Here is a 25,988-nt window from a genome sequence, read left to right as displayed (position 1 = left end):
GGGGCGCGGCCGGGGGTCAGAGCCCAGGGACGGCAGCCGAGCCCGAGCGGGCCAGAGATTTGGGTGGGGGGCGGGAACTGGAAGGCCGAGGCTTGGGGGCTGGGGGAGGGAGCGCAGCGGTGTGTTCGGTGCTTGATCTCGGGTCGGGGTCCCCACCCCCAACTTTCTCGCGCCCGGGGCTCATCTGGCGGGGTGGAAGGGAAGGGAGAGGAGTGTGGGCTGTGTGGTCAGCGGGGGGTGTTTGGGACTGGTTTTTCCCGCCTCGATGTTCCCTAGTTGCTTGCTCCCCACCCCCAGTCCTGGGGACCCCATTCTGCCCGCTCCACATACGAAGATCCCACTCTGAAACCACCGGGGCTGGGGCTGAGCACCTAAGGGGCATCCTATACCATTTAGGTACAGGGGCTGTGAGGGTGGCCAGTCACAAAAAAGCATCTAAGCATACTCTAGTTCCTGTGCCCTCAGAGCTTCCTGAAACCAGGAATGTTGGAGAGGACGGACTGGGGCAAGGTTGCTGGTCTTTGTGGGGGTTAGCCTTTTGTGTCCACATAGCATTTGCTGGTGGCAAAAGTGCTCCATGAAGCACTTTGTTCCCAAATTCACACTACACACCTCTGGGTTGCTGGGTGTATACGGGGTATGAAGCTTTATCCTGTGACTGATATTGAAAGGGTGAAGGAAGTAGGGAAGAGACACAGGCCAGCGCAGCAGCACTGGGCTGGCACCTTCTCTTGAGACAGCATTCCCTGCCATATGAGCGTCTCGGAGAAGCGAAGAGAAAGAGGTTGACAAGTATCACGAGCTGAAAGATGTGTTATCTAATGCTCAGAGAGCCCAGGAGTTTGCCTAGAGTAACACAGTAAAGGGTATGAAGAAGCGGGACTGGATTTCGGCTATGTGGATACCTTACCTACTCCTCTGCTTTAAACATACCAGTTGAGGCTGGCTGGTTAGCTCAGATGGTTCTAGTGCAGTGTTGTAAAACCAAGGTCAAGGGTTCTGATCCCTGAAGCAGCCAGCCACACATACAGAAAAATGCCAATTGAATGTCGTGATATGTAAAAAGAAAAGAAAAACATGCCAAGAGTCCAGGAGAGGGGTGTGTGTGTATGTATGTGCGTGTGCACAGAGGGTAAGAGCCCAGAGGGTGGCCCCTGTTGATGTGACTGTGTCTCAGGGGTCTTGGGCTCACTGCTCAGGGCCCTACCCCTCCCTTCTGCCTCCCACCTTCCTAGCGCCCGCCCCTGCACAAATTCAGGTATTAATAGAGCAGGCGGCTGCCAGGAAGGCTGCCATGTGTTTGATCTGACGTGGTTTTGCAGCCATATGTTCTCCACTTCAGGGGAGCACCCCCTCCTTCCCTTCCTTATCCTCCCTTCATTTGGCAGGGTGGGGTGCCGGGGGTGCTGGCAGCCTGTTGTTCAGGGTCTGGGCTGACACCCTGGGTGGAGAGCTGGCAGCCTGTTGCACTGGTTGGGTGCAGCAGTCACTCCCCCCCAGGGGGTGAGAACTCCCTACTGTTTCAGCTCAGCTTGCTTTCCTTTTGGTGGTTGGGTCTGAACTTAACATTGCCCAGCAGGGAGGTATGGCGAAGAGGTCCTTAGAGTTGGGGGGGAACTTGACAATGACAGAATGGTGCCTGAAGAGTTTGTCATGCCCCTTCCCCCAGCCCTCGTCCAGTCCACCTTCCCTCCCACACTGTCCTTCCTCTGCTTCCTTGGCATTGGCCAAGAAAGAGCCCTCTGACACAGAAGCTACCTTCTGGAAGAGAATGGGAGCTATTTCCAGAGAAAGGGTCCCTTTCAAAAAGGCTGACACATCCTTCTTTCCATCCTTCAGGCCTGAAGCTCATGGGAGCCCCGGTGAAGCTGACGGTATCTCAGGGGCAGCCGGTGAAGCTCAACTGCAGCGTGGAAGGGATGGAGGAGCCTGAGATACAGTGGGTGAAGGATGGGGCTGTGGTCCAGAGTGTGGACCAGTTGTACATCCCGGTCAGTGAGCAGCACTGGATTGGCTTCCTCAGGTGCAGAACTGTGGGGGATGGTGTGGGAGGCCAGCCTGGGGGCAGCCTGCACTCTTTCCTTGGGGCTTGGGAGCTAGGGGCTGTGCTGATGGCCAGAGGTCTGTGGATTTTTTATTCATCAACCCGTGGAAACTTCCAGAAGTGGGGGCAGGCTGAACCCATCAAATCTGCCCAGCGGAGCTGCCCCCTTAACCCTGCGAAGCAAGCCTGGTATCCTGTTTCCACAGCCTGAAGTCAGTGGAGCGCTCTGATGCAGGCCGGTACTGGTGCCAGGTGGAGGATGGGGGAGAAACCGAGACCTCCCAGCCAGTGTGGCTCACAGTAGAAGGTGAGGAGGCACAGCCACATGGGAATGTTGGCCTGGAGCAGGTGCTGTCTGCTGGTGACAATATCTCTGCAGAGGAGAACACAGTGGAAGCTGGGCTGCCCCATTGCCTTCTGGGGCCTGATTGTGCCAGGCTCTAGGCCCACCCCAGACATGGAAGACCTTACCCACTAGAGTCTGGGTATCATCTGAGAACCAAGGGGGCAACTAGACCCCACAATTTATCGGGTGCAGTCTGTTTCAGTTGTCTGAGCAACAAGCCTCATGCACGAATCTGGGGCTGGACCCTGTTCTGCCAAGTGGCCCAGCAAGCATGGGGAGGGGTGGGGAAGGGGGGAGGCCTTTGCAGCTGCGAGAGCTCGAGTTGTTCAGCCCAGGAAAGACAAAGTGACTAAGAAAGTAACAAAGGGCTCTGAGCCGGAGCTGGGGCCTGCCAGCTGAACTCTGCTAAAGCTCCAACCCACTTCCCCCTCCCATTTTGCCCCTCCCCCAGCTCCCCAACCCCAGCCTCCTCCCCTTACTCTGAGAAGAGCTGTCAGAGCAGGTCTGGAAAGGGAGTATGGGGGCTGTTAGCAGAATCTGCCATGCCTAAGGGGCAGCATAAAAGATATTCCTGAGGAGTCTGAAGAAAAGAAACACCCCCGACCCCTCAGGCTTTAGATGCCTGTTCTGCAGTTGACCCAGTCAAAAGGGGCCTCTGGGTACTTCTGCACAGAGGACTTCAAGTGGAAGCAAACTTGTGATTTGGGCATTAGGAAGCCAAGAGGTGGAAAGGCTCACTTCCCACTCCCCTTCTCTCCCTAGGTGTGCCATTTTTCACTGTGGAGCCAAAAGATCTGGCAGTTCCACCCAATGCCCCTTTCCAACTGTCTTGTGAGGCTGTGGGTCCCCCTGAACCTGTTACCATTGTCTGGTGGAGAGGAGGCACGAAGGTTGGGGGACCCGCTCCCTCTCCCTCCGTTTTAAATGTAACAGGTGAGCAGCCTCAGGAGGGGGCTTTGAGCAGGGAATGAGCTGAGTTCTTGAGGGGCGTGAGGCTGGCAGAGTTAGAATCTGCTTAAATCATGGAGTTTGCCATTGTGAGTGTCTAGAGCAAACCCTGATGCCTGGGTACGTGAGCTGCACCGTTACTAAGTTCATTAGTCAGGTGTGCTAGACTGGAGGGGGGGGCTGATCAGGGGTGATCCTGCTGTGTTGCTGTGTGTGCTTAAGGAGGGTGTTGGGCCTCCTTCCCTCATTCACAGCAGTCCAGGCCACGCACAACTGGCCCTGGGAGGTGAATTGTGTGAGACCAAGGGCACCCATCCCCCCCGCCCTTCCCAAGGGAAGGAGCCAGAAACCAGCCCACGCAGAGCTAGGGAGGAGTGTCTGGCAGACACTGAAAAGACAAGACTCTCAGGCTGCAGAGGGGGAGATGGGTAGAGGGAGGAGGGGTAGGGGGAGACCAGCACTAAGATACAGAGGCCTCCTCTCTTAATGGCCCTTTCCAGAAATCTCCAGACATTTTCCTAAACAACTATCTTTCCATACCTCCGCAGTTACACCCAAAGCAGCCACCAATGCACACTCAACTGGGCCCCAGGATCCTCAGGCACATACCTCACATGTTGTGAGTGTCACTTATCTGTGAAAGTTTACTGTTTCCGTTTGAGAATTTTTTTTTTTTTTTTGGCAGCTGGCCAGTTTGGGGATCCAAACCCTTGACCATAGTATTAGCTATACAGTGCTCTAACCAACCGAGCTAACCAGCCAGCCCAAATATAGACTTTTTTTTGGTGGCTGGCGGGTTCCAGGATCTAAACCCTTCACCATGGTGTTAGTAACACTGTGCTCTAACCAACTGAGCTAACTGGCCAGCCCTGGTTGAGGCTTGAACTAGGCAAAAAAGATGGGAGTTCAAGCTTGGTCTCATGTGTGGAAAGGAAGAGGGAAAGGGCTTTGATCTGTCAAGTCCCCCAGAAATTTGAATCTTGAGAAGAGGTGGACCTGTTGGAAGTGAGGGCAAGTTCTGTTCAGGAGGCACTGGGTTGGAGCAGATTAGAGGGGAGGTTGAGTTCACTTCCTCCAGATGTGCGTGGTTGGACCCTCAGGCAGCCGGCCTGATAATAAGCACTCACTGACCTCCTACTCCGTACACCACACTGTGCTAGGCACCACAGGGGACTGAAGGAGTACAAAGGAAATAGAAGCCATTGTTCCTGCCCCCAAAGAACTGAGTATAATTGAGGAGACAAGACACACGCATAAGGAGCTGAGACTTACTGCAAGGCACAGAATCTGCATATATAACAATGACAGGGCATAGAGCAAACAGAGAAGGGCTCTGGTATGCGCAATAAAGGAGTGACCAGAAAAGGGAGGCAGCTTTGAGCTGTCTGTGGGAGATGGGATTGAGGTGGGAGGGGTGGTATAATATTTCTCAAGTGCTTACTGTGTGCCATGCACTTTACATACATTACCTGATTCTCACAATTCTCCCATTTTAGAGATGAGAAAATAGAGCCCCATCCAGGCTCATTAGACTCCAAGGTCCCTGTTCATTCCATCATGCCCCACTGTCCAGCCCCTTCCTTTGGCTGGTAGGACTTCTAGGATGTTCAGATCAGAGCCTGAGTATCCCCCTTCTCCAATCCCACACTGAGTGGGAGTTGCTGCATGGGAGTGCTGACTGAGGTCTTCTGCCCCAGGGGTGACCCAGAGCACCATATTCTCCTGTGAAGCTCACAACCTGAAAGGCCTGGCCTCTTCGCGCCCAGCCACTGTTCGTCTTCAAGGTAGGAGGACTGGCAGGGAGGAAGAATAGTTGAGGCCAGGGGCATTCTCAGAGAGCTGTCCAGCAGTTAGAATAGTTTGGCGTTCTAGCTCCCCTCTCCTTCTGGAATCTTGGGGATGAGGGGTTAATTGGCATAGCTCCCATTCCTTGTGGGAGCACCTGAGACCCTGACATGGCTGAGATGAAAATAGAATCCTGACATCACAGCAGATTTCCCATCATGAAGCAGTATCCTTGGGAGGGAGAGGGAATCAGCCAGAGGTAGTCAAGGCTCATGCCCAATCTTGCTTCTGCCACTCCCTGTGGAGGGGATGGGGATGGGAAAGTAGCCTAGCAGATGATAGAGGGGACCCAAAGGGCTGGTGCACAGAGAGGGAGGGAGAGAGAGCCAGTGTGTGGAGGAGCTGGGCTGTGGCTGCAGGGGCAGCTGCCTTTCCTTTGTATCTCCCAAGGCTGAGGAACTGCCCCTGCATACTGTCTTATTTCTTGGTCAGACAGGGCCCTGATTCAGGGAGAGGGAACTCTCTCCACAGCCTAGGCACTCTCCCAGGTTTGAGCAGCTGTTCCCTGCCAGTTGCTTGGCTTGTGTATCAGTGTGGTCCTGGGAGTGATGATTAGCCATCATTAGGTTGGGGGTGCCCCAGACCCTAGGGAGGGATTTAAGGCTTGACTCCCATACTTACTGCTCCCTCCTCTCCTTACTGGGCACTGACTCTTTAAGTCCCCATCTACAGCACTGCCTGCAGCCCCCTTCAACATCACAGTGACGAAGCTCTCCAGCAACAATGCTAGCGTGGCCTGGATGCCAGGTGCTGATGGCCGAGCCCTGCTCCAATCCTGTACAGTCCAGGTAGGCTGAGATGGGCTGGACAGGCTCTCCTGGCCTGGCCATGTTCATTATGGCTGCCTGATTGGCACTTTGTTGACAGTGGCATCACACTTACATGACCTCTCATGGGGCTTGGTCTCCACCTCTATTCAGGTGCTCCTCCTTGGAGCATCAGGCTACTGTCTCTTATCGTAGGGTGCTCTGGCAACTAAGTGACTGCAGATTGACTCAAACCTGTGCATTCTTCAGACTGGAAAGCAGATCACTAGGGCAGATTTGGGGTACCTGGAAGAGTTTTTCTTTTTTTTTTAAAGATGACCAGTAAGGGGATCTTAACCCTTCGCTTACTGTTGTCAGCACCACGCTCAGCCAGTGAGCGAACCGGCCATCCCTATATAGGATCAGAACCCATGGCCTTGGTGTTATCAGCACCGCACTCTCCCGAGTGAGCCATGGGCCGGCCCCTTGGAAGAGTTTTTCTTACATGGGTGAAAACCCAGTCCTTTAACTTATCTGATACTTGCACTCACCACCTCCACTCCCCCTTGCACCAAAGGGAACAAGAGGACTAGAAAGGGTCCTAGGTAAGCCCTGGAGAGTGGAAAAGCAAGGTAAGGTGATACTTAAAATAAGAGACAATGTAGGCTTGCTCATTTTTGTCTGTTTACTCAAAATGTATTTAATGAGCACCTTGTGAAACTGTAATAGGCAGTTCCCCTGGGCCGGAGGGGCCCCTGTTCTGGGCTCCCCCATTCAGAGGACCCCACTCCAGCCTCCCTTTGGCCATACCTCTTGCCCCTGGGCTTAGAGTCTACAGGGCTAAGGGGACATCCAATCCAGATAGTGAGGATCCTCTCATAGCTATAACATGCTAGATTCCAGGATCTCTTGCCCTAATGGCCCTGAGTGTGCTTCGAGAGCCTGTGGGCCTCTTCCCTGGTCCATCCTCCCAAGGATGGACCATGCTGTGAAGTGTGCACCTCTCAACCCAAGGGGCAGGCATTTGGGGGGGGAATGAGAACCCAGCATTGTCCACACCTGTGCACAGGAAGCCCTCATGGTGCAGATACTCAGCTGGGGGCCATCCCTTCCAGTGCTACCACATTCTGACTTGGTACTCTAAGGTTTTGGAGAATTCCAAATGCAAACCTGACCTTCCAAGTTGTTTTATCGCTTCTCCACCTTTTGGCTAAGATCAAGTGTAGTATCTGTTCTTATCAGTTTAATATCTGATACGTCCTCTATCCAAGTTGTTTTGAAGGTTCATTTATCAAGTTTCTATCTTGATAGTTTGTTAGCTGATTTATAATGTTGAAATATTTAGCCATATAGTACATGGATCTTTATTTGTACTCTTGCCCTGGACCCCAAAAAATGTAAGGTGAGGAGCTGGTCCCAGTTTCTCTGACCTTCAGAAGCTCTGAGACTTTGGGATGGCATGTAAACAATTATAATAAGTGGTTAGTACTCTAACAGTTATGTACCAAATACAAAGGGACAAGAGAAGTTTTCTGGAGTATTTGAGAAAAACTTTCACCAAGAAAGTGGTATTTGCACTGAGTCTTAGAGGATGAGTAGGGCTTTGCTAGAAAGAGCAGATCATTCCAAGCAAAAGGAACAGCATTTGCAAAGGAATGGAGGTGTGGAAGCTGGTGTGTTATTGGGGTAGGGGCAGGTGAGAGGGGGTGGGTTGCAAGAGCGTGCTGATAGACTGAGAGGAAACATTGATTCAAGCCCCCATACCCATACCTGTCCCATTTTACGTCTCATCTCACAGAAACCTCCCCCACCTGCATCATTAGTTTTCTGCTTTTCTGTAGGTGATGCAGGCCCCAGGAGGCTGGGAGGTCCTGGCTGTTGTGGTCCCTGTGCCACCCTTTACCTGCCTGCTCCGGGACCTGGTGCCTGCCACAAACTACAGCCTCAGGGTGCGCTGCGCCAATGCCTTGGGGCCCTCTCCCTATGCTGACTGGGTGCCCTTTCAGACAAAGGGTGTAGGTAAGGGACTCAAAACCGAGGGGCTGGGCTGGGCTGGAGCAGAGGAGGGGCAGTGTTGGCTTGGTTCTGAATGGAGTTGATGTTGCGGGGCTACCAGAGAGGGAGGTTCAGGCCCCACAAAGCAAACATGTACTGAGTACCTGCTGCATACTTTGTATCTAGTTCTTGTGGGGGGAACAGATAAGCAAACTAGAAAAGATCAGATAATGTGGTGATGAAGGGTGCCTTGGGTAGTCAAAGAAAACTCCCTAAAAAGATCTGAGTGAAGTCTGCATGATAAGAATTTACATGGAAGAAACCATGTAAATATTTTGGGGAAGATCACTACAGGAAGTGGGCACAGCAAGTGCAAAGACACTATGGGAGGAATTTGCTTGGCAATTGCCAGGAGGCTGGCATTGCATTGAGAGGGGAGTGGTGAGGGATGAGGCAGAGAGGCAGTAACCATGGTGATGAAGAGCAAAACTGCTGAGCTGGGGTGTTGCCCATCCTGCCCACTGCTTACCCCTCCCCCCAGCACAGTGGGTGAAAGCAGAGCTAGGAGGTGAACCCTTCCCCCATCTGAACTGTTTAGTTCTTGGGAGGTAGCTCCAAAGATCTGCATGGGATGGTGATGGTGGGAAGGGCAAGGGTCTTAACAACCTTCTCTCTTTGAGTACAGCTCCAGCCAGCACTCCCCAAAACCTTCATGCCATTCGTACAGACTCAGGCCTCATCCTGGAATGGGAAGAAGTGATCCCCGAGGGCCCTTTGGAAGGCCCCCTGGGACCCTATAAATTGTCCTTGGTTCAAGACAATGGAACTCACGTAAGGAAGACTGAACGCTCCACTTTATTCACTTTTCAGCCCTCAGGGCTCTAAGGCCTTTAAGAGCTTCCCAGTGGCTGTCCTTGATGGGCTCGGGCCTGGGCCTCCCCCACCCCAGGGAATTCATTCCTGACCTCCCTCCCCTATTAGGATTGCGTCCTGTGGCCACTTTGTATACAAAGCAGGAAGTACATTCCTGCATCCACTGGGGGAGGGCACAGATAAGGCTTTATTCCAAGCCGAATTCCCTCCCATCCCCCACCTGTGTATTCCAGAATTGAGCCTTGTTTGTGTTCTAGAGAGGCCTCTGCAGCCTGGAGCAGGAATGTGATGACTCCTAGAAGGTTGTGTTCCCATAGCCCCTGAACCCACCATGCCACTAGGCTCCCGTGTTAGTAGCTGGACCTTTTTCTGCCCTCGGGCCCCAGCTGGAGGCCTTCTCTTCTGACTCGGTATGGGGTGGGGGCTTTTCCTGGCTGCAGGATGAGCTGACAGTGGAGGGGACCAGGGCTAATTTAACAGGCTGGGATCCCCAGAAGGACCTGATTGTACGTGTGTGCGTCTCCAATGCAGTTGGATGTGGGCCCTGGAGTCAGCCACTGGTGGTCTCTTCTCATGACCATGCAGGTGAGGCCTGTGGGGGACAGAGAGGGGATCAAGACTTTCAAGGGCAACCTAGAATGGGGGGAAGAGGCTGGCAGCACCTCCCCTTCTAATAGGCCCACGAACTTAAGAGTCAAGCAGTTGAGGCCAGGGTCGGTATTTAAACTATATCCATTCTCCTTCCCCTGCCCAAGACTAACATAGAAATTCTTGGTCACGCTACAGGTCACAACATCCAGGGCCTGTTACTGACTGGGTAGAAACTCTTGAGTCTTCCTGTGGACTCTTTCACTCAGGACCTTTACTGACTTAGGGGAGGGAGCCTCTTGACTAGGTCAGATGTCTGTCCTGGGAAAGTTCTAAAGGGCCCCCTTGGTGTTAGCCTAGCTCATGCCATTGCCATTCTCTCCCGCAGGCCAGCAGGGCCCTCCCCACAGCCGCACATCCTGGGTGCCTGTGGTCCTGGGTGTGCTCACAGCCCTGGTGACGGCAGCTGCCCTGGCCCTCATCCTGCTTCGAAAGAGGCGGAAGGAGACACGGTTTGGGTATGGGGGTGGGGACATCAAGGGAGAGGCAGGTGGTGACAGAAGAACTAGGAGTTAACCCCAAGTCCTGGGTTTCCCTTTAGGCAAGCCTTCGACAGTGTCATGGCCCGGGGAGAGCCAGCTGTTCACTTCCGGGCAGCCAGGTCCTTCAATCGAGAAAGGCCTGAGCGCATCGAGGCTACATGTGAGTTGAGGGATCATGGGCGGGGACGGGGTGGGCTATTCTTGTGCCTCTGTCTGCATTCCTTTTACCAACTCATGAATTTGACCAATATATCTGAACTGTGGTGCAACCCAGGCACATAGTAGTGAAGACACAGACCTACCCTGGTGGAGTTCACCACCTCAGCTGTGGGAGAGCTAAGATCATTTCTGGGCTCTGAGGACAGAGTCTGGGGTAGAAGAGAAGTGGGGTTGTAGATCAGGAACCAGAGGTTCCTCCACTTTCTCACCAACCTCCTCCCCTTAGTGGACAGCTTGGGCATCAGTGATGAACTAAAGGACAAACTGGAAGATGTGCTCATCCCAGAGCAGCAGTTCACCCTGGGCCGGATGTTGGGCAAAGGTATGTGCAGCTGTGGAGCGGTGCAGGGATCAGTATGAATTTGCTGTACTCGTTGTATTTGGTTTCTCCTATCACTTTGAGGGTGCAGATTTGGGTCAGCTCCTATAAACAAGATATGCTTATAGACTTCTGAGTTTGGGATGTTTGGGAGAATAGTAGCTAGGGACAGGGAGCACTGAGGAGCCCACTCCAGCATGCTCTGCTTTGGCTATGAGCAAGGAAGTATCCTCCAGTGGCCTCAGAGTCTGATGAGTTTGTGTCCCCCTGGAGGGTCACCTGGGAGGGAAGTGGGTGGGGAGCAGGAGGCCAAGAATAATCCCCCTCATTTGGATCGGTTCCTAGGAGAGTTTGGTTCAGTGCGGGAAGCCCAGCTTAAGCAGGAAGATGGCTCCTTTGTGAAAGTGGCTGTAAAGATGCTGAAAGGTGAGTGGAGCATAGTAGCTGTGGAGCAAGGCCATCACTTGGGAGTGTAAAAGGGGTGACTGATCTGAAGCAGGCTCTGCTTTGCCCCTAGATTTTCCAAGAAGAGCTAGTCAGTGCTAACTGGGATGCTGTCTGTACCATGTGAATAATTCACAAGCATACACCCACACACATATTCGTGCCCCAGCCATTCCTCTCTGCCATCAGCAGTGACTGTCTTCTGAGTTCACTCTAGGGGTGATTACAGTTGTGGTTGGTTGAGATTCTGGGCTGTCCAAACCAAAGGGAAGTTGTTAGCAAGTGGAGAAATTGTGGGATGGCACCTCTCCATGGGGGTTTCTCCTGCTCATGGCTAGACTGTTTCCTGGGCCCCCTGGGACATCTGAAGGACAAGACCTAAGAGTCTTGGGTCAGAGGTGGGGACGCACATCTCGCTTCTTTCCTTCCTTCCCATGGTTTTCTCCCAGCTGACATCATTGCCTCAAGCGACATTGAGGAGTTCCTGAGGGAAGCAGCTTGCATGAAGGAGTTTGACCATCCACACGTGGCCAAGCTTGTTGGTGAGTCCCTTTTGCGGGGAGGCAGATATAGAATAGGGCTAAAAGTGTGCTCTGCCAAGGTTAGAGGGCAACCTATAGGAGAGAAGTCCGGACTTACCTGGTGAGTAAACAGATGGCAAAACTGCAAGGAAGGTCCTGGCTGAAATTGGACTGTGCTTCAGGTAAGTAGTTTAGTTTGCAGACCCTGTACTAAAGGTCTGCACATGAAGACTGCTTGTGTGGACAGAGAAGGAAGAGGAGGGGACAGAGAAGATGCTTCAGGGATCTGGGAGTAGCAAGGGCCCCTCCTGGGTAGTCCCCAGGCCAGTGTGGAACCTGCGGGAAAAGAGGTAGCAGACCCAGGGCTAGAGGTGGAATCCAGCAGGTAGGGCCTTATGTAGACACCTGAGCCATCCCTTGACCTTTATGTGCCCAGCTCCTGACTCTGTCTTGTCCCCAGGGGTGAGCCTCCGGAGCAGGGCTAAAGGCCGCCTCCCAATCCCTATGGTCATCTTGCCCTTCATGAAGCATGGGGACCTGCACGCCTTCCTGCTCGCCTCGCGAATTGGGGAGAACCCCTTTGTGAGTGTTTGGGGTGGGGGAATAGCACCTGGAAAGGGACAGAGACCCTGGGGGAGAGGGGGCTTGGTGGGTAGGGCTGATGGAGCTGGTTGTGAGTAGGAGGGCTCTGAGTTTGATTCCTTTTAAGTTAACAGGCTTCCTTTTCCCATATAAAGCCCTGCTGGGAATTTTAGGCTGGGCAAAGGCCTTTTCTGGGAAAAGAGATGTGGATCCTCAGGATAGGGCAGTCTTGGCTCTCGGGCTGTCTCTTAAACTTGCCAAAGCTTCCTGGCCTTGGGAAGGCCCTCCATCTCCTTTCCTTCCTTTCTTGGATTCTGAGGACAGTCTTTAGGTTTTCTGGCCAGGGAACCCCATTTATCCTGGCCAGCTGGGTAGGCAGGTCCAGCCTGAGCTTGCCCTGTCTACCCACCAGAACCTGCCACTCCAGACTCTGATCCGGTTCATGGTGGACATTGCCTGTGGCATGGAGTACCTGAGCTCTCGGAACTTCATCCACCGAGACCTGGCCGCTCGGAATTGCATGTATGAATCCTGGAGGGCCTGGGAGTGGGAGGCAGCAGCCATTGCCAGGAGGACCTAGCTAATGGTCAGCTCCTGCCTGGGACAGTATCTGCTGTGCATGAAGACAGCTTGGGAGCAAAGATATGCCAGCTCTATTATGGCTGTGTGTATAGGGGGAGGCTGACCCCATCTTCCAACACCCCTTGCAGGCTGGCAGAGGATATGACAGTGTGTGTGGCTGACTTTGGACTCTCCCGGAAGATCTATAGCGGGGACTACTATCGTCAGGGCTGTGCCTCCAAATTGCCTGTCAAATGGCTGGCCCTGGAGAGCCTGGCTGACAACCTGTATACTGTGCACAGTGATGTGGTGAGCAGGATGGCACAGTGAGGCTTGGTGGTAACGCAAGTGGTGTGGACTGTTGTGCAGGTGGACCTTTAGGATCCTCAAGGGCCTAGCCAGGTCTGCTGTCTGGGCTTTGGCTGCCCAGTTATGAGCCCCTAGATATGCTTGCCTAAGAGCCATGGCTCAGCCTGGCTCAAGAAGCCTAATGACACCCTCCCCCACCTCAATTCTGTCCCAGTGGGCCTTCGGGGTGACCATGTGGGAGATCATGACTCGTGGGCAGACGCCATATGCTGGCATCGAAAACGCTGAGATTTACAACTACCTCATCGGCGGGAACCGCCTGAAACAACCTCCAGAGTGTATGGAAGACGTGTGAGTACCACAGGAAGGGGATTCTGGAAGGAAATGGGAATCTGGGGTTTTGGCTGATGGCTGCCACCACCACGCTGGGTCAGTGGGCGCTCAGAACCTCACCTGGACTTTTTTTCTTTGGTAGAAATGTCCTTGAAGTTAGAGGGAAGACTGACCTCCACCCTATACTGCCTGTTCATCCACCACCTCCCTGTTTTCTTTCTTTCCCCATTTCCCATCCCATATTTCTTACTCCAGCCTTTTTCTTTTGTTGGTGGCTGGCCAGTATGGAGAACCAAACCATTGACCTGGGTGTTACAAGGAGCTCAGCCTTTTTCTATCAATCTGTTTTCTCCAGTTTCTGGAAAGAACCAGGAACCCCAAGGGCAGAAGGCATAGGTTGAGCAACAGTGCAGCTTTCCCTGTCACCTTCTCCCCACCCCTACCTCCTTCTTCCTTGAGACCCCTCTAGTCTAAGAAAACCTCCTAGGCTGAGTTCTTCCTCCTCCCTTTCAGATAGGGCTGCAAAGGGCATGAAAAGACTGGGCTGCTCCATCACTCTCCTTGCTTGTCTGGGAGAAGGTAGAGGGAGTGGGAGGTTGGGTTCCTTTCTTGGTCTTGGCCTCCTCTTGAGGGAATGGAGGGGACCTGAGATGTGGAACTGAGATCCTGGGAAGAACAGAGCTGCTTCCTTTTTTTCTGCAAGCCAGAAGCCGTCAGGTGGAGTGGACATACCATGATACTGCCCACTGTAGATGTGTTATCAAACCCCTTGTGATGTGATGCCTGATACCGATGACATAAGTATCAGTAACATTAGCTGAGCACTTTAGGCATTCTTTCAGGTAATCTTCCTCTAACCCTATGAGGAAAATACTATTATTATCCCCATTTTGTAGATGAGGAAGTAGGATTAAAGAGGTTAAGTAACATGGCCAAGATCACACAGCTATTAAGTGAATGGGGTGGGATTTGAACTTAGATCCCTGTGATTTTAGAGGATGTGCTCCTAACCATAATACCAACTGTGATTTGTCTGTTCTATTCTTACTCCCCCATTCCATCCAAGTCATGGTCTCCCTGGGCCCACAGAGGACCTTTTGCTAGCACCAAGAAGAAGGAGTCCACACTGATCCAAGGAAAGGATCTGCTCTGTTTCTTGCTGTGGAGTTGGACCTCCAGAGGACCAAGACCATGGCCAGGCAGAAGGCTCAGCCTGAAGAGTGGGGTCCTTCTCTAGGGTAGTGAGTTTGAAGTGTCCTGAGCCTGTGGTTTGACTCACCTGCACCTGAGCTGTGGGTGACTCACCTCCACCTGAGAGGGAAATCTTGAGTACTTGAACCAGGCCCTGCCCCTCCTATTTACCCAGCAGAGCTCAGGGCTTGGTAGGGGCAGAAAGCTCGGTCTCCCTGTGGCTGCAGCCTGCCTCAGCCCTCATCTGGAGCTGCAGAAGCTCTGATGGGCAGTGAGGATCAGGCTCCGGCTCAGCCTCCTCCCAGACTGGAACTGGTGTTGTCAATGGAGGGGGGGCGGGCACTGGCCTCCCATCAGGCAGCCTGGTGGACAGACGCCACTTGGCTCCAAGCACAGTCTTGAGAATGTGTCTTGATCTGGCCATGTACCTACAGTCCCGGACCATTCCCACGGCCTTCTCAGTGTCTGGCATGATTCCCCCCATTAGTGGAGGCCCCATCAGGAGGGCTGGTGTGTGAGGCGGTGCTTGGGGCTTTTGTTATGGGCATAGGCAAGAGAGTCAGGCGTTTGCTCTGCCTGGCTTGGTCTCAGCCCCTTCTCATAAGGCTTTTTGGTTTGTTTGTTTCTCAGCCTGAGGCATTCCTTTGGAACCATGATAGGCTTCTGGGAATCTATAAGCCTCCTGAAATTGTATGTAAAAAAGTACTCCTGCCAGGGCAAGAGGGCTGGAAGCTTTTCTCAGATTCTTAAAGGTGTCTGTCCGTGAACAGTGAGGATTTAAGACTGCCTGAGTGGGTGCTGTCTTATGAGGATTTAGGGCAAAGGGTGGATGGTCCAATTCACCCCATAAAAATAACCTTGACTCCAGGCTGTGTTATGCAAAACAAAAACACTCCCAAGTACCCCCTCCCAAGACAGTATAAGAGGGACTTTGGAGCTACCCCACTCGGCTTCAAAATGCAGCTCTAGGGCCGGCCCGAGGCTCACTTGGGAGAGTGCGGTGCTGATAACACCAAAGCTGCGGGTTCAGATCCCTATATAGGGATGGCTGGTTCGCTCACTGGGTGAGCGTGGTGCTGACAACACCAAGTCAAGGGTTAAGATCCCCTTACCAGTCATCTTTTTTTTTTTTTTGTCTCTTTTTTCCTGTCGTTTTTTCGTGACCGGCAACGGATTGCAACCCTCAGTGTCGCGCCCGTACTGGACCGGGACCGGCGACGGGATCGCAACCCTCAGTATTGCACCCGCACCTCGCTCAGCCAGTGAGCGGGAACCGGTCTGTATGTGGGATCCGAACCCTCAGCGGGAGCGCCACCACGCTCCCAAGCGGCGCACTGTAGCAGTGTGCCACCGGGCCGGCCCCATACCAGTCATCTTTAAAAAAAAAAAATGCAGCTCTATCACTCTCTACCTGTGTGACCTTAGTCAAGGTTCTTAACCTCTCTGTGCTTGTTTCCACATTTGTAAAATAGGAATCAGTTATTTTGTAGGATTGTTATGAGAATTAAATAATTTAGTATTGCTTGATACTTTATTATTTAAAAAAATTAAATAAGTAAATAAATAATTTAATAAATGTAAAATACTTATGAGTGCCTGATACATAGTAAGCCCTATACACAAGTGTGTTAAATAAAAATTTTCAAATCCCAGTGCCATATGATAAGGGGCCTCTGCTTTTGAGGAAAGGGCCACTACCTCCCCTCACCCTTCTCTCTGCCCCAGGTATGAGCTCATGTACCAGTGCTGGAGCGCCGACCCCAAGCAGCGCCCGAGCTTCACATGCCTGAGAATGGAACTGGAGAACATCCTGGGCCACCTGTCTGTCCTGTCCACCAGCCAGGACCCCTTGTACATCAACATTGAGAAAGCAGAGGAGCCTGCCGAGGGAGGCAGCCTGGTGTTGCCCAGCAGGGATTGGCCAAGCAGCAGGGCCGGGGATGGCAGTGTCATGGGGGCAGTGGGGGGCACCCCCAGTGACTATCGGTACATCCTCAGCCCTGGAGGACTGGCTGAGCAGCCTGGGCAGGCAGAGCAGCAGCCAGAGAGCCCCCTCAATGAGGCACAGAGGCTGCTGCTGCTGCAGCAAGGGCTACTACCCCACAGTAGCTGTTAGCCCACAGGCAGAGGGCATCTGGGGCCATCTGGCTGCCTCTGCTGGCCTCTCTGCTGGCTGACCAAGCCCGTTCTGACCCCAGCCCAGGCAGCAAGGTGTGGAGGCTCCTGTGGTAGTCCTCCCAAGCTGTGCTGGGAAGCCTGGACTGTCCAAATCGCCCAATCCCAGTTCTTCCTGCAACCACTCTGTGGCCAGCCTGGCATCAGTTCAGGCCTTGGCTTGGTGGAGGTGGGCCAGGCCTGGTTGTCCAAACCCAGGCAGCTGGCAGGAGGGGGATGGTTATGTTTCCATGGTGACCATGGGTGTGAATGGCAGTTGGGGGTGGGGGTAGATCCAGCCTTGTAGGCCCCTATCCTCCCAGCTGAGCTGCCCTGGCTGCTTTAGTGCATGCATTGAGCTGCCTCCAGTCTGGGGGCCCAGCCGTACCCACTGGGGTTTAAATTTCCAGTTTGCCCCTCTGAGTCACAAAGAGATGCCCTTGTATTATTCCCTTTCAGGTGGGAGTTGGTAATGGTTGGTAAAGTCAGGTTCTGAGCCCTGTGGTAGGAGGCAGTGGGACACTCTCAGATCTGAATTATTGTTACCTTCCTGATTCCCTACCCTGCCTAGGCCAGGAGAAGTGGTAGGGGAGGGTGCTTCCCTGAAGCTGACCAGGTCACACCAAGGCATGCTGGAGTACCACAGACGACCAGATGCCCATCCTCCCAAGGCAATGCATTGAGCCCAATAAGAGGAAGGGGTGCTGTGGGGCTTACCTAGGAACGAATGAGGCCAGAGGGGAATTCAGGAGCCCCTCTGTATGCTCTCCCACAGTCTGTCTGAGCATGCTACCAAATCCCAAAATATCTTAAGACTAACAACAGCAGCTGTGTTTGAGCCCAACCCTTCCATGCAGTGACCCTTAGTCCCAACTTCCCCTCTAACTAGAGAACCTCTTCTATCCCAAGTCTCTGGAGAAAAAGTAGGCCTGCTGGCTGGTGTGGGTGAGGGGAAGCTACTGGAGCCTGGACCCCATCCCTGGCTGAGGGAGCCTTCTGGAATGCATGGGGCAGGCCCTTGCTGTTAGGGACATTTCCAAGCTATTAGATGCTGTTTATAAATAAAATTGAAGACTAAAGACCCAGGGCTTTGTCTCTTAAATGTTTACTTTTTTTTCTAGATCACAAAAATGAAGCATCTCTGCATAGAGAAAAGTCTGGAAAGACATTTGCCAAAATGTTAGCTGTTATCTTTATATAATATTATTAAGGGTTTTTTTTTTCTTTGTGCTTTCCAAGTTTTCTGCACAAATGCTTTTGTAACTAGATAAGACCCCAACGAATCTAATATTAAAGAGGATATATGTAGACAATTAGGAAAATGCAGAAAACAAAGAAAAGGTGCCAATTGCCTATAATCCCACCATCTAGAAATAACCACCATTGATCTTTTGAAAATGCAAATATTTTGAGAACGTTCTTTATCTTGGAACAAAGAAAGTGTCTTTGCTATCTCCTACCCCTCTATCAGACTTTTCCTTCTGTCATTGGATATAGAGACTTTGTTCTCACCTTTATACTCTTGGCCTGGAGCCAGGGGAAACTTGTCTGGGAATACGTGGACAGAGAGAATGGTGAGCCTTGAGGATTAGAAATATGAGCATGGATGGAGTTTGCTCTCACGTATTCTCACCTGAAAATTTTAGAAGCTTTTAGAGCAAGCTCATGGGAGTGTGCAGTAGGAGGCCTGAGAATTTTGCTCCACTCTGGTGAGGGGGGTGGGGCGACTGGGAGGGGCACAGGTATTGCACTGCTTGCTGAAGGCAATGGAATGGGGCGGGCATTTGTGAAAACAAATATCCTGAAAAACCTGTTGCTGCTACTCCAGATTCTGGTTATTAGGTAGGGCATGAGACCTGAATTAACTTCCAGGCAAGTAGCTTTCAGGTGTTTTCCTGCTGTGATTAGCTTTAATTGCAGGTAGTGGTTATCTGTGAGATAACATATGGGAATTATTGATTAAGACGTATATTCTGAAATAATTTTGTACCATTAATGGGCACCTATTATGTGCCAGGCACTGTGCCTAGCACTTAATATTATTTTGTTTAATACAGCATTTCTATACATGGAAATATAATTATCAACCTCCAACAGACAGGACAGAGATGCAGGGAAATTAACGTGTTCAACGTTATATAGCTAATGCATGGTAGATCCAGTCATGAAACCCGCTAAGTCAGAGATCAGAGCCTGTGCAACCCCTTTTCCTTCCCACCACTCCAGAGAGCACCTGTAAGTTCTACCACGATCATTTCATCTTTGGGGTGAATACAGGTCAATAGTAGGCACCTTTAAAAATGCATAGGATAAGGGAGGAGAAAAAAACAAATCAAATGCACAGGAGTTCTGATATGGGTATATACGTGTGTGAGTCAAAGTCTAACCTATTTAAATGGGAATCACCTATAAGTAATTAAATTAGTGCAAATAATTTTACTAGCTCAGTCCCTTTTCCCCAAGCACCTTGGCCTCATGGCCAAGGCATCTGAGGTAGGTGATAACAGTAGAATTAGGGCCGGCCCGTGGCTCACTCGGGAGAGTGTGGTGCTGATAACACCAAGGCCACGGGTTCAGATCCCATATAGGGATGGCTGGTTTGCTCACTGGGTGAGCATGGTGCTGACAACACCAAGTCAAGGGTTAAGATCCCCTTACCGGTCATCTTTAAAAAAAAAAAAAAAGTAGAATTAAAAGAAAAACTTTTTATTGAAGTTTCAGACACAGACCAAAACAAACAAACAAACAAACAACAACAACAAAAAAACACCAACCATAAGTGTACAGCCCTAAAGAGTTTTTTTTCCTTTTTCTGAACCCGTAGCCTTGGTGTTATCAGCACCACACTCTCCCAAGTGAGTCCCTGGCCAGTCCCAAGACTTTTTTTTTTCTTTTGGTGGCTGACTGGGACAGTGATTGAACTCTGGACCCTGGTGTTATTAGCACCACGTTCTAACCAAATGAGCTAACTGGCCGACAGCAGCCCTTAAGGAGTTTCACAAACAGATCCAAATATCCAGCAGCCAGATCAAGAAACAGAACATTACAGCACTCCAGAAGCAACCCTTGGACCCTGCCCCGGTTTCTACCTCACCCCTTCTATCTAGCCTGACTTCTTACACCACGGATTAGTGTAGCTCCTTTTGGATTCATATAAATGGAATCATGTAGATTGGATTATTTTGTGTTTGCCTTCTTTCACTCAGAAACATGTTTATGAGAATCATCTAACCACAGCAATTCTGAGAAGTGGGGATCAAATAGAAGAGGCAAGAACAGAAGCGTGTTTTGGTTTCATTTTTATTTTATTTATTTTATTTTTTATTTTTATTTTTTATTTTTTGTCTTTTTCCGTGTCCGGCAACGGATCGCAACCCTCAGTGTTGCCCCCGTACCGGACCGGGGACCGGCAACGGGATTGCAACCCTCGGTGTTGCCCCCGCGCCTAGCTCAGCCAGTGAGCGGGAACCGGTCTGTATGTGGGATCGGAACCGTCGGGCGGGAGCGCCGCCGCGCTTCCCAAGCGGCGCACTTATTCAGTGCGCTACCGGGCCACCGGAGATTCTGCATTTCTAACAAGTTCCTAGGTAAGGCAGATGCTACTAGTCTGAGGACCACACTTTAAGGTGCAAGGACTATGCTCCCTTAATAACTTGAAAGTGTGCAGTGAATGTAAAACCATTCAATGACTGCAATATGTAATTATTTTAACAAAATAACACTAATGGAAAAGATTGGACATAATTTAATTTCTACATCTTAGAAAATTTAATTATTTTCTGTATTTGTTTCTGGTGGATATTTTTCTACTTTAAAAAGGATTAATTTAGGCCAGCCCGTGGCTCACTCAGGAGTGGTGCTGATAACACCAAGGCCACGGGTTCAGATCCCATATAGGGATGGCCGGTTAGCTCACTGGGTGAGTGTGGTGCTGACAACACCAAGTCAAGGGTTAAGATCCCCTTACCGGTCATCTTTTTTTAAAAAAGGATTAATTTATCCTTTCAAATAGATGTGAAATGCCCATAGTAAAAAAAATTTAAAGGTATAGAAAGGTAAACACCTTGCCCCTGGCCCCTCATTTCCTCTCTCCAGAGGCAACCACTGTTACGGATTTATTCTGAAATTTTCAAGAGATATTTTACTCATATACTTATTTTTCTTTTACAGAAATGGTAGGTTAAAGAGAAATACCACATGTTCTCACTTATTGGTGGGAGATAAAAATAAATAAATAAATTCAAACACACACACACACACAAAAAAAAAAACCCAGGGGGAGAAGACACAACAATTACAACTCCTTGAAGTTGACACGACAAGCAAACAGAAAGGACATTGTTGGGTGGGAGGGGGAGAGGGAGGAGGGAGGGAGGTTTCTGTAACGAGCCACAATAATCAACCACACTGTATATCGACAAAAAAAAAAAAAGATTAAAAGGCAAAAAAAAAAAAAAAAAAAGAAATGGTAGGTTATTGTACATGCTGTTCTGTCCTGCTATTTTTATTAACAATACGTGTAAGTAAATAGCTAATGCTATATATATTCTGGGCATTATTCTAAATACTTCAGGTATTTTAACTCATTTAATCTTCACAACAACCCTGCACAGTAGGTACAATTATTATTTCCATTTTATAAATGTAATTAAAGTCTAATATACCCTACAGAGCCTCTGCATTATGAAGGTTTTCCCCTATCAGTACATGTACATGGGCTGTCCGGTTAGCTCGGTTAGAGCATGGCCTTGTAACACCAAGATCAAGAGTTTGGTTCCCTGTACTAACCGACTGCCAAAAAAAAAAGAAAAGTACATATACATCTCTAATCCTTTGTATGAGGTATCATAATTCATTTAACAAGTTTCCCAATGATGGACATTTAGGTTGTTTCCAGTATTTTGCTATGACAAACAGTAGTGCAATTAATTTTTTTATGCATATGTCATTTCATACTTGTGGGAATATATCTATAGAAAAATTCTTAAAAGAGAAGTTGTTGGGCCAAAATAATGTACATTTTAAATTTTCGTTGCAGAGAGCAGCCTTATAACACAAGGTCATGGGTTCAGATCACCATACCAGCCAGCCACCCCCCACCCCCTCAAATTAAATAAGTAAATACATTTTAGTTGATATTGCCAACTTTCCCTACATTGGTGAGGAAATTTTCATCTGACAGGTGAAAAAAGGGTAGTTCCTGGTAGTTTCAATTTGCATTTCCCTTATTATGAGTGAGGCATATTCAGCCACTTTAATTTTCTTCACTGTGACCTATCGTATACTTTACTACTAAGTTGTTGGTCTTTTATTATTAATTTGTAAGTGCAAATCATTTCTTTTTACATTTATGAAATTATTTCTTTGTGTTATGTGGTGTATGTGGTGTTTTTCGTTGTGGTGGTGGTGGTTGAGTGTGTGTGTGTGTGTGTGTGTGTGTGTGTGTGTGTGTGTGTGGCTTCTGAGTTTCATGTCATACTTAGAAATGACTTCCCCACTCCAAGATTATTTTTACAACTCCTATGTTTTCTTCTAACGCTCCTAAGGTTTATTTTTCAGTGTTTCATTTAGAATCATCTGAAATTTATTTTGGAATAAAAAGTGAGATATGGATTCAGATTTATTTTTTTCCAGATGATTCCCAACACCATTTACTGAACAATCTATATTTTTTGAACATTTCTTGAATAATCTATCTTTATGTGTTTCTATATATAGCTTCCTTGTCATATCTAAATAATATATGAATATATATGTATTGAATATATGAATATATATGAATAATATATGAATATATATGTGTTTGGGTTTATTTCTAGATTCTTTATCACATTTCCAAGTGCCAGTGTCACTATCATACTCTTTTAATTACTGTAGACGTTTAATGTAGTTTTCCTTCGGGTTCTTCTTACATTTTTTGCAATGTTCCCCCAAAGCTTAAGGTACACCTTTGAAGGGTACCGAATGCCTGCAGCCTAGGGAAGGAGTGCAGGTCTCCCAAGGTTTTACAGAAGAATGGTTTGACCAAGCAAGGTGGAGCGGAAGGAAGCATAATCAGCATCAGAACACAGGATTCTACCTACTTCCTCCATCTTTCCACTGCCCCAGGAGGAAGGTGGGGGTAGCTGAGAGGCTTTGAGTACCAGAAGAGATGGGGGAATAGGCTGGGTAGATTTTTCTGTCACCATCCTTAACTAACAGTTTTCTAAGTCCTGTTGATTCCACTCTCCTACCTTCTTTTTTTTTTTTTTTTTTTTTTGGTGGCTGGCCGGTATGGCGATCCCAACCTTGGTGTTACAGCACCATACTCTAACCAAATGAGCTTACCTGCCAGCTGCTCTCCTAGTTTCTTTTGAATGGGTCCTTCCCTGCCATCAGCAGCCTCAGACCTCCCTTCTTCCCAGGATTATGGCAAAAGCCCTGGAAGCCTTCTTGACCCAGACCAGATCAGGGCCTTCTTGGTTATAAAGCCCTCCCCCAGCACCCACGGGATTTTTCTTCAGGGTTCTCATTCGTCTTTTGCAGGTATAATAATTATCTCCCCCACTCCCCTATGTAAATTGTGTGAGCACCGGGACCCTGTCGGCTTTATTCATTACACTGTCCCCAGCACCTTAGCACCTAGTAGCACTCGATAAATATTCATTAAATGGATGTGGGAGTAAGGGAGAGGGAGGAGTTTAGTAAAACTTAAAACTGGGGTTCGGATCCCTATACCGGCCAGCCGCAAAAAACCAGAAAACAAAATAACAACTTAAAAGTGGGGGGTTTGGTGAATGGTGAGGGTATTAACTAGTGCCTAGGGCACACAGGGGAAAACACTAATAATATTATTTCACAAAGTCTTTTGAGGATTAACTAAAACAATATATCTAAGTCCGTAGAGGGGTGGCTGGCAGGAAGCCGCAGTTCACTGAAAGTTAGGCCCCACTCCTCCCCTCCTCCCCAGATTCCTCAGCTTTCCCCCGGGGCAGAACAAAAGAGAGAAGACGTTTGGGCCCTCCCCGAGGCAGATAGGTGGGGAAAGCCCTCGGATCATTAAAAGGAGAAGAAAACTTGACATTTTGACCCTCGAAAACCCAAAGGGCCCAAGTCAGATGGTCGTGCCCAAACTTTGCTCGAGCGGCCCAGGAGCGCCGGGTGGGACACGCGGTTGCCCCGGGCGTCCTTCCATCCGCCGGCTCGAGCTGAGCGAGTTGGGCGCGCGGGACTAACCAACCCTCAGGCTGTGCTGACCCACTCGGGAGCAGGGCCACACGCGGGGTCACATGCGGGTTCGCTCCGCCCAGCCTTGGCAGAGGCGGCTCGGCGGCTCGGCGGCGGGCAGGGAAAGGCTCGGCCTGGGCGGCGGGACACGATCCCCTTTGTCCGCGGTCTGGAGGGGCCCCAGCTGCAGGCAGAGCCGGCGCCCTGCAGGCGGGAGAGAAGAGCGCCGCTGGCCGGCGGGCACCGGGCTGCTGCTGCCCGGGGAGCGCTTCCCCGGCGCGGTGGGGTGAGAGGGACTCGCACCGAGCCCAGCCCGGCATGTCCAGGCCAATCTGCTCGATTCTCCCAAAGTCCGCCAGAGAACATTCCATCGTCACCGAATGCTCGCGCATTTCTTGACAAACCTCCCGAGTTTGTTAAGAAAGCTCAGGAGCGGTACGGACAGTGAGCGTCGGGGAAGGTGGAAGGGAGCCAGGTGTGCTGGGGCCGTGTGGCCGGAGTGGAGTAGTCCTAGCCAGGGGGCTGGGAGCTGTGGAGTGCCACATGGCAGTGAGGTCAGCAAATACCGGGCAGAACGAAAGGAAACAGCCGAGGAAATGCTAAAGCCAAGAAGCACAGAATGGTCCTTCCCCCCAGCCGGCGCCGCTGGTGTAGTGGTATCATGCAAGATTCCCATTCTTGCGACCCGGGTTCGATTCCCGGGCGGCGCACTGAACTGTTTCGTGAAGTGCCGTGCGGTCACTCAGCGACGTTTTACATTGAATATTATCGTAATTGCGCCACTATCTTCCAACTCTGCTATAGTGTCTTTTGGTCAGATAATGGGCCCTTTTTTGTTACCTGGAAACTATTTGACCCTATAATCATTGTTCCTAAGACTCAGTTCAAGCATGTACTACATACCAGATACTCTCCTTGTACCTTTGTAAGTTTTATTATTTTTAATCCTCAAACTATATTTGTTCTGCTCAACTTATTTAATGAACATACTCGTTTACTTTTTGTTTTTCTGTGATATTAACATTTCCCAATATTAACATAGTTAATCGTCTTAATAATGGTTGGAGAAAACAAAAACAAAAACAAAAAACAATGGAATGGAGACTATTATCCCTATTTTCCAGTTAGGCACAGAAAAGTTAAGTAACTTTTCCAGTGTCATCCGCTCCTAAGTGGCAAAGCCCTCTGATTTCAGAGTCCATGCTCTTTACCACAAATCTATGCTATGAGAATTATTATTATTATTATTTTTAAAGATGACAGGTAAGGGGATCTTAACCCTTGACTTGGTGTTATCAGCACCACGCTCTCCCAAGTGAGCCACGGGCCATCCCTGTATCACACTCTCCCAAGTGAGCCACGGGCCAGCCCGTGCTGTGAGAATTATTATTCCCATACTACCTATGACGAAAATGAGGCCCCAAACAATCTTTCAATATTTATTGAATTATAAAATATTTTGAATGCTTAGAAAATTTTTGAGACAAGTATAACAAATTCCTATGTTTCCACCACTTGGCTTTAACAAATCTTGATCTTTTTCCATATCTGACTTGGATTTTTTTTTTTTAACGAAATAAAACATAGATACAGTTGAAGCCCTCCTTGTACAGCTCCCAGATCCCATTTCCCTTTCTTCTTCGTCTCTCAAAACATACATTATTTGAAATTGGTATTTATACTCCCCTGCATGTTTTATACTTTCACTACATTTATGCATCTGCAACAAAATATAAATACATATAGTTTATTTTTAAGATTTATACGCTTTGATATGTAGGCCTGGTTCATTTAAACTTCTGTGTATTCCATTACATAAACACAACACAATTTTTCCACTCTTCTATTGAGGGACATTTAGTTTCTACTGTTCCATAATCCAAATAATGCTGAAATGAACATTCTTGGTTAGGTCTCTTTATACAAACAGGAGAGAGAGTCTCAAGCTGGATGTAAGTACTGCACATCTCCAACTCTGCTATACATTGCCAAGCTCTCAAAGTAGCTGTACAAGTGACCTTTTCTCCAGCAGTGAGTGCGAGTTCCTGTTGCTCCACATTCTCAATACTATGTAGTATTCTCAGTTGTTTTCATTTTTAATAATCTGTTGGGTGTAAAATGATATCCTTAATTTCTAGTGAGTTTGAACATCTATTTAAATGTTGTGGGACACTGGTTTTTTGTTTTTTTTTTATTTGTCTACAGCCTTTGCCCATTTTTAT

The 25,988-nt window shown here is 49.5% G+C and overlaps 1 protein-coding gene and 1 non-coding gene across 3 annotated transcripts in view; both read left to right on the top strand.

The window, feature by feature from the left end:
* The window catches only part of TYRO3 (TYRO3 protein tyrosine kinase), an 18,830-nt gene extending 1,183 nt beyond the window's left edge, over positions 1-17,647 (top strand). The window contains exons 2-19 of one of the 2 annotated variants that reach the window (XM_008587539.1): positions 1,840-2,023; positions 2,251-2,351; positions 3,153-3,323; positions 5,036-5,122; positions 5,856-5,971; positions 7,771-7,948; positions 8,610-8,755; positions 9,238-9,382; positions 9,774-9,903; positions 9,987-10,087; positions 10,373-10,468; positions 10,811-10,891; positions 11,359-11,451; positions 11,891-12,012; positions 12,425-12,534; positions 12,723-12,882; positions 13,097-13,233; positions 16,132-17,647. In XM_008587539.1, the coding sequence (XP_008585761.1) occupies positions 1,851-2,023; positions 2,251-2,351; positions 3,153-3,323; positions 5,036-5,122; positions 5,856-5,971; positions 7,771-7,948; positions 8,610-8,755; positions 9,238-9,382; positions 9,774-9,903; positions 9,987-10,087; positions 10,373-10,468; positions 10,811-10,891; positions 11,359-11,451; positions 11,891-12,012; positions 12,425-12,534; positions 12,723-12,882; positions 13,097-13,233; positions 16,132-16,522 (2,538 nt within the window). In that variant the 5' untranslated portion in view covers positions 1,840-1,850 and the 3' untranslated portion in view covers positions 16,523-17,647. The remainder of the gene's footprint in view (positions 1-1,839; positions 2,024-2,250; positions 2,352-3,152; positions 3,324-5,035; positions 5,123-5,855; positions 5,972-7,770; positions 7,949-8,609; positions 8,756-9,237; positions 9,383-9,773; positions 9,904-9,986; positions 10,088-10,372; positions 10,469-10,810; positions 10,892-11,358; positions 11,452-11,890; positions 12,013-12,424; positions 12,535-12,722; positions 12,883-13,096; positions 13,234-16,131) is intronic. The other variant, XM_008587543.1, reaches the window with a different exon arrangement.
* Positions 17,648-24,405: 6,758 nt separating this feature from the next.
* On the top strand, positions 24,406-24,476 carry TRNAG-CCC. Its single transcript has one exon. It is a non-coding gene; the product is annotated as a tRNA-Gly (tRNA).
* The last annotated feature ends 1,512 nt before the right edge of the window (positions 24,477-25,988 follow it).

This window comes from Galeopterus variegatus, unplaced genomic scaffold (assembly GCF_000696425.1).
Source record: "Galeopterus variegatus unplaced genomic scaffold, G_variegatus-3.0.2 Scaffold119, whole genome shotgun sequence".
Lineage (NCBI taxonomy): Eukaryota > Metazoa > Chordata > Mammalia > Dermoptera > Cynocephalidae > Galeopterus > Galeopterus variegatus.
Note: the sequence above shows the minus strand (reverse complement) of the source record. Positions and strands in the feature narration are given on the sequence as shown.